Genomic DNA, 13,674 nt, shown 5'->3' with positions numbered 1-13,674 from the left:
TTGCCTACCAAGAGACTTCGTTACTGTGCCCTCGGGTGAGGATCATTGCACCCAGAGTCAGCGTTACCGTGGGAAAGAGGATCTGTTTGGTGTGTAATGGGAACGTACCGCTAAGTAGATGGTGGAGGCTTCGAAATCTGGGAAAGAATATGAAGAACTCTACAATCGAGTGGGAGCGACTGGGTAACAATACCCATCGAACAATTACGGGGACTCACGGACAATTACGTGTGTGTTGGGACAAGTGGTGGGAACCAGATGAAGGGATATATGTCTGCATGTGGGGTTCGAAGTACGTTTGCCCCTAAGGCATATCCATCTTTTTCCAGAGGCAGTGGCAGGATGAAGGGAAAGGGATGAGGTGGGACGTCAGCACCCGGGCGTGCGGAGTCCCATTCTCCCCGATTCCGGTAAACGCCACTGAACTCATCACCCGCCCACGCAAGCCCCTGCCCACGATTCCGGTAACACTAGCCCAGAAGGAAGGGTGCCCCACCACCACAAAGGGACCCGGGAACGGTTTAGTATTGGTACCCACCGGTCAGATGCTGTACCAAGGGGTACACTACACGGTGGCCTCAGTGATTTTAAACCTCACAGGTACGATTGCCGGAGTGGTGTCCCAAGGAAACGGAGCAATTGTACCAGGTCCTGTTAACCAGGATGTTCAGACAATTTTATGAGTTTGACTTTGCCGACATCGACAAAGCCGAATTGTACACCACACCACAAGAAGTTTTGGATCGGGTAGGAAGGCAAAGAAGGGGTACTGTAAATGACATCTTCACTGCTTTTAGTACCGGGACGTCTGTTGTCAACGCTCTAGACAACGTGGCGCTGCAGACACAGATTAATGGTCTAAAGGCCCAGTTAAGGAACATACTGACAAACGAAAATAAGGTAGTGGGTTCTGAGCTACATGAGGACCAGGCCATGACACTACACTTAAAAGAAATAATTGCTGAGCTGGAGAAACACGCTAGAACGGTAAATGCACTCATTAGGGAGGATCGGAATGCGTCCGATCAGGCTGCACAGAACGAGGCTTGTGTGCTATACGGGGCGTGGTTACTGGGCGAGGGCCGCAGTAATCTGGAGGATTTAAAACAAGGTTTGGTCCCGTCCTGGATCAGCAATAAGCACTTGCAAGCGCTCCACCCTTTTGAGAACGCATTAAGTCCGTGCCAGCTCAGGCTAGCTGCAGAGGCGTACCCAGTCCCAGTGGACTGTGGACGCTCGAATCACACTATCATGGGAATAGTGGTGAGGATGCCGGTGTTGGGTCCCACAGCAAAACCCGCCCAGGTATACAGGGTGGAGAACATTGGAGTCATTCAGGGGGGTGCGCACATTCGTTACACAGTGGTCCCGCCTTATGTCATCAGATGGGAGCGTACGATGACAGGCACCGACCTCTCGGGGTGTCGAAGCCGGGGAGCACACATCATCCTGTGTCCCCAGCACTTGAATGCCTTTTTAAAACCACAGTGCGGGTTCAGAGCCGCTAGCGCGAAGCCGGTAAATTGCACCATGGAGGCAATGGCAAAAGACCATGTGCCCCCGCAGGTGGCATATATCGGAGGTGGAACATACTGTGTTACCACTGCAGCGCCTCACTACCATCACGGACAGCACGGGTGGTGTCCGGTCAGTGACAGCAGTTTCTGTTTCAAACCCAGGGCTGAAGTTCAAGTGGCACAACAGCGAATTGTCCCCATTCCTGTACCTTCCACTGTTCACCTCACTGTAAAAGAGAATTTCACGGATTTGTAGCGATTCGTTGCGCATTTTGGTTATGTCATTCCCCTTCTCCCCGAACACCTCACCAAGATTTTAAAAGCCGTAATAGTCTCACAGAAGCATTTTTACACAGTAGAGCAGAAGACATTGGAGATAGGGAAAGACATATTAGACATAGTCACCCCACCATGGGGGGACCTGTTCACTAATATAGAGATCCCACCCTGGATTAGAATAGCATCCCACATCCTAGTAGTGTGTCAGGTTTTGATTGTAATATATTTACTGCTCGTGCATTGCAAGAGAGGCAAACGCCTCCAGAGGCACGAGAACACAGGAGAATGGAGAGAACGCTATGTACGAGTGGGTGAAGAGACCCCCACTTAGGCTGCTATGTATTAAAGGATAAAGCGTCCCTCCACTCTTGATTTTTGGTTACTATATGATTTAAGTGTATGAATACTGTTGTGTTATAACCGTTGATCGGTTTTCTATTTTTGATTAACAAAATGTGTATGCAGGTGGTGTAAGGGGTATCGGCCCTGTACTGCCTATGGTTGTCCAACTGTACACAATGTAATTTTCTGAAATGGGAACTGCATGTGTCGTGGGGGTCATAGATAGTTAATTACCAGGAATGTTTGGATGTGGGGAATCAGAGAAAATTTGCTCACCAAGGGTTATTGATACTTTAAGCAAGCTATCAGTATCACAGGAGGGACTGTAAGATTCGCGAAATTTTCATTAAATAATCACATAGGAAAGTAGGGTTAATAAAACAGCTTTATTGACCAAAAGAAGCTTACACAGAGAAACCTTTGATAAAAGGGCACACAAAATGGCCGCCAGACCTCGTGACCAGCTTCTGGGGCCATTTGAATTTCTGTTACATAGATACATAGAAGATAGGAGCAGGAGTAGGCCATTCGGCCCTTCGTGCCTGCTCCGCCATTTAATGAGATCATGGCTGATCCTTTAATTCAGTATCCCGTCCCCGCCTTCTCTCCGTAACCCTTAACCCCTTTTGCCCGTAGAAATATATCTAATTCCCTCTTAAATATATTTAATGAGCTGGCGTACACTGCCCTCTGTGGCAATGAGTTCCACAGGTTCACCACTCTCTGAGTGAAGAAATTCCCCCTCATCTCTGTCCTAAATGGTTTAGCCCTTATCCTTAAATTATGTCCTCTAGTTCTGTTTTCACCCGCCAAGGGAAACATTCCTTCTGCATCCAGTCTGTCTAGACCTGTCAGAATTTTATACACTTCTATGAGGTCCCCTCTCAATCTTCTAAACTCCAGTGTGTACATCCCTAAACTACATAGTCTCTCCTCATAGGTCATTCCCACCATTCCTGGTATCAGCCTGGTGAATCGCCGCTGCACCCCCTCCATGGCAAGAACATCCTTCCTCAGATGAGGCGACCAAAACTGTACACAGTACTCGAGGTGTGGTCTCACCAGTGCCCTGTACAGCTGCAGCAAGGTATCCCTGTTCCTGTATTCTAACCCTTTTGCTATGAAGGCCAGCATACCGTTTGCCTTCTTGACCGCCTGTTGCACCTGCATGCTCGCCTTCAGTGACTGGTGTACAAGAACACCCAGGTCTCTCTGTACTTCCCCCTCTCCCAATCTATTGCCATTTAAATAATAATTTGCCCTCCCGTTCCTGCACCCAAGGTGGATAACTTCGCACTTGTCCACATTATAGTGCATCTGCCATTTATCCGCCCAATCGCCCAGTCTGTCCAAATCGCTCTGGAGCTTCCTGGTCTCTTCCTCTGAGCCCACCCCACCTCCTAGTTTAGTGTCGTCTGCAAATTTGGAAATGCTGCATCCGACTCCCTGATCCAGGTCATTAATGTAAATTGTGAACAGCTGGGGGCCCAGGACAGATCCCTGTGGTACCCCACTTGTTACTGCCTGCCATTCAGAAAATGAGCCGTTTATTCCAACTCTCTGTTTTCTATCTGACAGCCAGTTCCCTATCCACGCCAAAACTTTCCCCTTTATCCCATGAGCCTCAATTTTCCATGCTAATCTTTTATGTGGGACCTTATCGAAGGCCTTTTGGAAGTCCAGGTACACCACATCTACTGGCTCTCCCCCATCTATTCTACCAGTTACTCCCTCAAAAAATTCCAATAGATTAGTCAAGCACGATTTACCCTTTGTAAATCCATGTTGACTCTGTCCTATCCTGTCCCCATTTGCTAAGTGCTCCGCTATTTCATCCTTAATGATGGACTCCAGCATTTTGCCCACAACTGATGTAAGGCTTACAGGTCTGTAATTACCTGCTTTTTCCCTACCCCCCTTTTTGAATAGTGGGGTAACGTTAGCTACCCTCCAATCCATCGGCACTGTTCCCGAGTCTAATGAATTCTGAAAAATCATCCTTAGTGCATCCGCTATCTCTAGGGCCACCTCCTTCAGTACCCTAGGATGCATGTTATCAGGCCCTGGGGATTTGTCCACCTTCAATCCCTTTAGCTTCCTTAACACCATATCCTTAGAGATATTGATTTGCGTCAGTTCCTCCTTTGCCAATGTCCCTATTTTTCCCGATATCCCAGGGAGGTTTTTTGTGTCTTCCTTCGTAAAGACTGACCCAAAGTATGCATTTAGTTGATCTGCCATTTCCTTATTTCCCATTATATATTCCCCCGTATCTGACTGCAATGGACCAACTTTGGTTTTCACCAGTCTTTTCCTTTTGATATATTTATAAAAGCTTTTGGAGTTAGTTTTTATATTTTCCGCCAGCTTGTTTTCGTAAGCTATTTTGCCCCTCTTGATCATGCCCTTTGCCCTCCTTTGCTCTATCTTAAACTGTTCCCAATCTTCCGCTCTGGCGCTTTTTTTGGCTATTTTATACGCCCTATCTTTGGATTTTATGCTGTCTCTAATTTCCCCTGTTATCCACGGTTGAGTCACCTTTTTAGATTTCCTTTTATGCCAGATTGGTATAAACAATTTTTGTAATTTTGTCATTCTATCTTTAAATGTTTGCCATTGTTTATCTACCTCCAGTCCTCTCAGGAACGTTGTCCAATCAGACCTACTCAGTTCCCGTCTCATGGCATCATAATTCCCCTTGTTTAAATTCAGGACCTTAGTCTCTGAGTCAATTTCTTCGCTCTCCATTTCGAGTGAGAAATCGATCATGTTATGATCGCTCTGACCCAAGGGTCCCCGTACAACAAGATTACTGATTAGTCCCTTCTCATTGCACAGTACCCAGTCCAATATAGCCTGTTCCCGAGTTGGTTCCTCGACATATTGATCCAGATAACCATCCCTTAAACACTCAAGGAATTCCTCCTCCTCATTATTTTTACTGATTAGGCTAGTCCAATCTATATGTAAGTTAAAGTCACCTATGATGACAGCTGTGCTCTTATTGCACGCTTCTCTAATTTCCCTCGTGATGCCCTCCCTAACCTCTATTTTACTATTTGGAGGCCTATATACCACTCCTATTAATGTTTTTCGCCCCTCGCTATTTCTTAGCTCCACCCATATAGATTCTGTATTAACTGAGTTAATATCCTTCCTTTCAATTGCATTTATCCCCTCTTTTACTAGCAATGCTACCCCTCCTCCCTTTCTTTTTTGTCGATCCTTCCTAAATACTGAATACCCCTGTATGTTAAGCTCCCAGCCCTGCTCACCCTGCAACCATGTTTCCGTAATCCCAATTAGATCATAATTATTAACCTCTATTTCCACAGCTAATTCATCTACCTTGTTCCTGATGCTTCTCGCATTAAGGTATAAAACCCTCAGGCTTTTTTTATGCTCACATTTTTTATGAATTAGTTTGGCCCTTTGTTTTTTGTTCCTCACCCTTTTACCATTTATTTCTGTCTGCCTTTCACTTTCCTCTATTTCACTACATAGGTTTCTAGCCCCCTGCCATACTAGTTTAAATGCTCCCGAACTGCTTTATCAAAAATTACCCCGAGAACATCAGTTCCATCTCTGCACAGGTGTAGACCGTCCCTTTTGTATAGGTCACACCTACCACAAAACTGGTTCCAATGCCTCAAAAATTTAAAACCCTCCCTCTTACACCACTGCTCAAGCCACGTATTTAGCCTAACTATCCTGTTCTCTGTACTCTTACTAGCACGTGGCACTGGTAGTAATCCAGAGATTACTACCTTCGAGGTCCTACTTTTTAGCTTGGCTCCTAACTCCCTAAATTCTACTTGTAGGACCTCTTCCCTTTTTTTAGCTACGTCGTTGGTACCAACATGTATCACGACAACTGGCTGTTCCCCCTCCCCCTCCAGAATGTTCTGCACCCGCGCCGAGACATCCTTGACCCTTGCACCAGGGAGGCAACATACCATCCTGGAGTCTCGGTCGCGACCACAGAAACCCCTATCTATTCCCCTTACAATCGAATCCCCTATTACTATAGCCCTGCCACTCTTTTTCCCTCCCTTCTTTGCAACAGAGCCAGTCATGGTGCCATGAGCCTGGCTGCTGGTGCCTTCCCCCGATGCGTCACCCCCCCCGACAACAGTACCTAAGACGGTGAACCTGTTGCTAAGGGAGACAACCCCAGGGGATTTCTGCACTACCTTCCTGCCCTTGCTCTGCCTTTTGGTCACCCATGTACTGTCTACGCTGGCCTTAACCTGCGGTGTGACCAACTCACTAAATGTGCTATCCACACCCCTCTCAGAATCGTGGATTACTGCAAGCCAGACAGGCTTGTGGATTGAGGACATTAAAAGCCCGCGAAAACCAGTTTCGGGAAGCCGAAACTCATGGAACTGAGCATACATATTGATTAGATTATAAGTACAAGACAGATTTGGGTGACAGGATGAGACCCATCAAGAAATGGGCGGACAATTGAACGAACGCTTTAACCCATTACACTGTACAAAGAGAAGCCGTGTAACAGCCATCCAGGGCAATCTCCAGACCGATCAATATACAAACCAAGTTACGGTAACAAAGCAAAGACATTATCGGCCCAGGAAGGCCAGTTAAGCTATCACCGACTCCCGTTATGAAGACAAAACACCCCTGCAGAGAGTTCTGCCCGCCAAAATTATTACAAAGACAGGACTATGATTTGGCGGGAGATAAGAATGTTCCAAAAAAGTATAACTGTGGATTGAGTAAAGTCCATCAGAGAGTTCTCCATCGGTTCAAAAACGCTTCGGGACAGACTCTTCGGTTAAACAGCACTTCGGTTCGGACCTTCGGAACAATTTCGGTTCGGAACGTGTTCGGTGTTCGGCCAGGCAAGGCCCGGCCACGACGAGAAGAATTTGGCTTGGAAGCCAGCTCGGCCAGGCAAGGCCCGGCCACGGCGGGAAGACGACGAGGGAGGCCCGGGTACTTTTGTCGGGAGATCATCGACGACCCAGGCCGGAGAAGACGACACTCAGGTCCCGGAGCCCAGGATCCAGTTCTTCAAAAATCACATCGGTCACGGATTCATCCGTGTGCATCCAGTTCTTAAAAATCACATCGGAAACGGATCCATCCGTGGCGAGCGCTCACCAAGGCTGTACCGGCTGCCTACATCGCAGGAGAACCAAGAGGAAAACAAGCTGCGCCAGAAGCTTCCAAACCCACGTGACGACGGAAAGCTGTGTCGAAAGGCTGCAAAGCCTTTTTCGCAATTCTTAAAGTGGTGAGCATGATCCCGAGTCCCTCAAATCGAAACTTAGTTAGGTTTAGGGGAGGGGGTTAAGGGTAATTGTAGGGGAGGGGGTTAAGGGTAATTGTAATGTGTTACCCCTTTCACGATGTGCCGTGTGTTCCCCATTTCTATAGAGTTAAGTTTATAGATGTGTGTATGCTTGTAGTTACTTTAATCTGTGCATATGACATGTATTTTATAATGCTGCAAACTGTTCAATAAAGGCATCCATTTTGTGCTATTCGACCTGGTCTATTGAGTTTTTCTCTGCACTACAGCTCCCTGCACCTAAGTCCAAGGTCGAGAACCGTAGGGGCGAGTGGGTCGAACCACTCACGGGTAATTATTGCAAGAAGCCTGGCAGGAGACCAGAGCAAGCAAGAGAAACCCCCTACACTTATGTTCTCCAACATTTGTACGATCACCATATCAACATCGCCCACATACAACTAAAAACAACTCCAATGCAGCACATAGAATCAGAGAGTCATAACGGCACAGAAGGAGGCCATTAAGCTCATCGAGTCCGCGCCAGCTTTTTGTACAGCAATCCAGTCAGTTCCATTCCCCCGCTCTATCCCCGTAGCCCTGCAAGTTTATTTCTCTCAAGTACCTATCCAGTCAGTCTCCCCTTGACTGTCTCTGCTTCTACCACTTCCGTCGGCAGCGAGTTCCAGGTCCTCACCACTCGCTGCATAAAAGAGTTTCCCCTCACATCACCCCTGTAACTCTTGCCCAAAACCTTAAATCTGTGTCCCCTAGTCCTTGTACCATCTTCCTTGGTGCAATGCTCCATCTCACCCTCAGTAAGCTCCCCACTGGAGTGGAGCTAATTTACAGAACAAACGGGAAACTGTTTAACCTCCGTCACCTCCAGTCCAGATCCAAGGTCGTCCCATCCTCTGTCGTCGAATTACAGTATGCAGACGACGCTTGCGTCTGTGCTCATTCGGAGGTCGAACTCCAAACCATCGTCAACACCTTCACCGAAGCGTACGAGAGCATGGCCTTACACTAAACATCCGTAAGACAAAGGTCCTCTACCAACCTGCCCCCGCCACACAGTGCTGCCCTCCGATTATCAAAATCCACAACAAGGCCTTGGACAATGTGGACCACTTTCCATACCTCGGGAGCCTACTGTCAACAAGGGCAGATGTCGATGACTAAATCCAACACTGTCTTCAGTGTGCCAGTGCAGCCTTTGGTCGCCTGAGGAAGAGAGTGTTTGAAGACCAGCACCTCAAACCCAGCACTAAGCTCATGGTCTGCAGAGCAGCAGTGATACCCGCCCTGCTGTATGCCTCAGAGACATGGACCGTGTACAGCAGGCACCTCAAAGCACTGGAGAGGTATCACCAACGCTGCCTCCGCAAGATCCTGCAAATCCATTGGCAGGATAGGCGCACCAACGTCAGTGTTCTTGCTCAGGCCAACATCCCCAGCATCGAAGCTTTGACCACGCTCAATCAGCTCCAATGGATGGGTCACATTGTCCGCATGCCCGATACGAGATTCCCAAAACAAGCGCTCTACTCTGAGCTCCGGCACAGCAAGAGAGCCCCAGGTGGGCAGAGGAAACGCTTCAAGGACACCCTCAAAGCCTCCTTGAAAAAGTGCAACATCCCCACCGACACCTGGGAATCCCTGGCCCAAGACCGCACAAAGTGGAGGAGAAGCATCCGGGAAGGCGCCGAACACCTCGAGTCTCTTCGCCGGGAGCAAGCGGAAGCCAAGCGCAGGCAGCGGAAGGCGCGCACGTCAACCCAAGCACCCCACCCACCCGCCCCTTCAACCACCGTCTGCCCCACCTGTGACAGAGACTGTAGGTCCCGCATTGGACTCATCAGTCACCTGCGAACTCATTTTTAGTGTGGAAGCAAGTCATCCTCGGTTCCGAGGGACTGCCTAAGACGACGACCACCATCAACTAGTGGAACAGCCATTCCCTGTCTAGCCTATCCAAAGCCGTCATAATCTTGTACACCTCTATCAAATCACCCTCAACCTCCTTTGCTCTAATGAAAACAAATCCAGCTTCTCCAACCTGTCCTTGTAGCGAAGATCCCCCATCCCCGGAACCATTCTGGTGAATCTCCTCTGCACCCTCCCTAAAAAGTGTGGTGACCAGAACGGGACGCAATACTCCAGCTGTGGCCTAACCACCCTTTATAAAAGGTTCAGCATTACTTTTGTACTCAATACCTCTATTTATGAAGCCCAAGATCCCTTTTGCTTTGTTAACCACTTTCGCAATATATTCTGCCACCTTCAGGGACCTATGCACATTAACTCCCAGGTCCCTCTGTCCCTGCACACTTTTAAACTGTGCCATTAAGTGTATATTGCCTCTCCCTGTTCCTTCTGCCAAAATGCATCACCTCACACTTCTCTGAATTAAATTCCATCTGCCACTTGTCTGTCCATTCTGCTAGTCTTTCTATGTCCTGTTGCAGTCGATTGGCATCATCCTCACTGTTTGCCACACCCCCAAATTTGGTGTCATTGGCAAATTTAGAAATTCTACTCTGTATTCCAATATCCAGGTCATTTATATATATCCAAAAAGCAGTGGCCCCAGCACTGACCCTTGGGGAATACCACGGTCTACCATCCTCCAGTCTGAAAAACAGCCATTTACCACAACTCGCTGTTTTCTGTCCTTAAGCCAATTCCTTGTCCAAGCTGCCAATGACCCACCTATTCCATGAGCCTCAATTTTGTTAACCAGCCTTCTATGTGGTACTTTGTCAAATGCCTTCGTAATATCCATGTAGACAACATCCATTGCATTCCCTTCAATCCTCCCTGTTACTTCATCAAAAAATTCAATTAGATTAGTCATCTGGACCAGGCGACCTATCCACTCTAAGCATACCCAGCCTTTCTAGTACATCCTGTCTATCAATTTTCACCCCTTCCATTGATTCTAACTTTTCCACTTCTACCGATATTTTGTCAGCATCCACCTCCTTAGGAAACACCGATACAAAGTATTCATTGAGTATTCTAGCCTTGTCCTGTGCCTCTAAGCATATATCACCTTCTTTGTCCCTAATAGGCCCCACCCTACCTCTTACTACCCACTTACTGTTTACATGTCAGTAGAAGATTTTTGGGTTCCCTTTTATGTTAATTGCCATTCTACTCTCATATTCTCTCTTTGTCAAGCTTATTTTCATCTTCACTTCCCCTATCAACTTATTGTATTTGGTCTGGTTCTCCCTTGAAGAATTCACCTGACATGCATCATACACCCTCTTTTTTTTGTTTCATCATCTTCTCTATCTCCCTCGTCATCCAAGGAACCCTTGCTTTGGTTCCCTTACCCTTCCCTCTTGTTGGAATGTACCTAGCCTGTACTTGGAACATCTCCTCCTTCAAAGATCACCCACTGTTCCGTTACAGTTTTTCCTGTCAGTCTTTGGTTCCATTTTTCCCTGGCTAGGTCCTTTCACATCCCATTGAAGTTAGCCCTATTCCAGTTTAGAAGTTCCACTTTAGATTGTTCCTTGCTCCTCTCCATTGCTAATCTAAATCTTATCAGACGATGATCACTCGTACCCAAGTGTTCTCCCACAGACACTTGGTCGACCCGGGCCACCTCATTTCCCCAGCGCCAGATCCAGCAATGCCTCCTTCCTAGTTGGGCGAAGAACATACTGGTCAAGGAAATTCTCCTGAACACATTTCAGAAATTCCTCCCCCTTCTTTCCCTTTACCCTAGCATTATCCCAATTGATACTTGAGTAATTAAAATCCCCCAATATCACCACTCTATAGCTCTTGCATATCTCTGCAACTTCCCTGCAGATTTGCTCCTCTACCTCCCTCTCACTATTTGGAGGCCTATAGAATACCCCCAATAGTGTGATCATACCCTTTTTGCTCCTCAACTCTAACCAAATGGATTCTGTCCTTGTCCCCTCAAGAACATCCTCCCTTTCCAACACTACAAAGTCTTCCTTAAATCAGCCACTCCACCTCCCTTTTTTCCTTCCCTATCTTTTCTGAACACCTTGTACCCTTGAATATTAAGTGCCCAGTCCTCACTGTTTTTAAGACACGTTTCCATTATTGCCACATGGCTAACTGTGCTTGTAGCTCACCAACCTTATTCACCACTGTCCGTTTACATACATGCATTCTAAACCCATTTTTGAATTTTTCTTAGTCTTTCTTACTCTGCTCCTATCTAATATGGCACTACTTCCACCTCTAGTACTACTTTCTTCTCTAGTACTATCCAACACAATCACTTGTTTATGCACCTTATTCCTCTTTTCTACTTCTATATGCTGGTGCCCATCCCCCCCTCATAGAATCATTTTAGATACATGTTATTCTTTCAAACCTTTCTTGTAGCTGCAAAGTCCCACTTGGAAATTTCTCTACAATACTTCAATTGTTTTTATGTAGGAGGCAAAGGTGATGATACACCTTTATTGCATAATCAGCTGACTGCAGCAGGAACCAAAGACACAGCCACTAGTCAGGTCTGGGAATCATGAGCTAATTCAAATTATACCAAAGAGCAGCTTTGAAAACACTATTAAATCAGAGACTTTGATCAATCCCATATGATGTATTCTCCATCTCCTACTCCAAAAATACAGTACAGTAGCCATCTAACTCACGTACAGTGATGCATGATACCCATTTCCGGTACCTCTAATGATTTTGTAAATCGATAGGGCCAGTTTTAATTTTCTAGGATTCATGAAAGTTCAAATTTTTAAAGCATATGTTTGATATTTTTTTCCAGAGGAACGTTATTTGGATACTAATGGATAGCAGGTTTAGCAACAGAGATCATTAGAACTTAAGATTACAGAAATTGTCTTTGCCTTATAGAATACCATTAATACAAGTTGGAATAAGACGCAGTTTGCAGTTTCTACAATAAAACCACTTTGCAGGCACAAATCTTACCTATTTTTTTAGGAGGCGCTTCTTCCTGATGACACAAGGTGACTCCAATGCTGATTAAAAATGCAAGTGTCAGCCCAGCACCAACAGCCATACTGCACAAAGCCGAAGCCCAGCAGCGATTGCAAGGTGACAGAAAGGACGAAGAACGGCCAAAGCTCGCCGACGGTAAAGAGCCCCGGCAATGGAGAGGTTTGCGGGGCTGAGAGTCGCCAGCAGCTGGTATGAATGTGGCGTCTGTTTCAGCACAGCTCCGCCATGGGCAGCCCGTCCCGGGTCTGTTCTTCAAAAACCCAGGAGCCGGATCTCAATCCCAACCTTTCGAGGCTGGGGCTCCCGCCTGCCACTCGTTACTTTGTGGGGGGGTTTTTTAAAGAAGAGAAAAATATAATCTCTCCCTAATCGTCAGAATTGCCGGTATTCCTTTTAAAAATAAATAAAATCAACTCACACCCTCTCAGTCCAGTTTATGAAGGCGCTCCCTTTGCCGGGTTTTACAGAATCCCTCATCATTGACAAAAACGTTGATTCGCTGACAAGTGCGCAGGCTCAGGCCTGTGGCAGGAAATCCAGTGGTCTGCTTCACTGTGCAAGGAGTTGAGTCATGTCTTTGAAATGAATGGTGAAGCTGCTACATGGCCCGACAGCTTTGTAATTGTCCACCTTCCCCATTCAGTTTTGGGGGATCTGTTGCAAAAATAAAACTTAAAGAGAAGATTTTAATGCGTCCAGGTCCACAGAAGAGAATCATATAAATGTTTATGTATGTACAAATTCCTAATGCAAGGCTTGAAATAATATTCGTGCACATCTGTCCCTTAAGTTACCAATTGTAGAACAAAAAGATTATAGAAGTTTCTTCACAACAGCTTTGAAGGGCTTTTGTCACTACAACAACAACAACTTGTATTTATATAGCACCTTTAACATAGTAAAATGTCCCATGGTAATTCACAGGAGTGTTATAAGACAAAAAATTTGATACCGAGCCACATAAGTAGAAATTAGGGCAGGTGACCAAAAGCTTAGTCAAAGAGGTAGGTTTTAAGCAGCGTCTTAAAAGAGGAAAATGATAGCGAGGCAGAGAGGTTTAGACAGGGAATTCCAGAGCTTAGGGCCTAGGCAACAGAAGGCACAGCCACCAATGGTTGAGCGATTATAATCAGGGATGCTCAAGAGGGCAGAATTAGAGGAGCGCAGATATCTCGGGGGGGGGAGTTGAAGGAGATTACAGAGATAGAGAAGGGCGAGGCCATGGAGGGATTTGAAAACAAGGATGAGAATTTTGAAATCAAGCCTTGCACTAGTGATGAAGAATTGGGAAGAGCAAAGACT

General features: G+C 46.4%; 1 protein-coding gene across 2 annotated transcripts in view; it reads right to left on the bottom strand.

Moving 5' to 3' along the window:
• pcyox1l (prenylcysteine oxidase 1 like) overlaps positions 1-12,714 on the bottom strand; it is an 85,931-nt gene extending 73,217 nt beyond the window's left edge. Inside the window, exon 1 of one of the 2 annotated variants that reach the window (XM_085995357.1) lies at positions 12,343-12,714. In XM_085995357.1, coding sequence (XP_085851483.1) covers positions 12,343-12,433 — 91 coding nt within the window. In that variant the 5' untranslated portion in view covers positions 12,434-12,714. The remainder of the gene's footprint in view (positions 1-12,342) is intronic. The other variant, XM_085995356.1, reaches the window with a different exon arrangement.
• Positions 12,715-13,674: the final 960 nt, after the last annotated feature.

This window comes from Somniosus microcephalus, chromosome 8, assembly GCF_052327205.1.
Source record: "Somniosus microcephalus isolate GS21.2 chromosome 8, FLI_Smic_1.0, whole genome shotgun sequence".
In the NCBI taxonomy this organism is placed as follows: Eukaryota; Metazoa; Chordata; class Chondrichthyes; order Squaliformes; family Somniosidae; genus Somniosus; species Somniosus microcephalus.
Note: the sequence above shows the minus strand (reverse complement) of the source record. Positions and strands in the feature narration are given on the sequence as shown.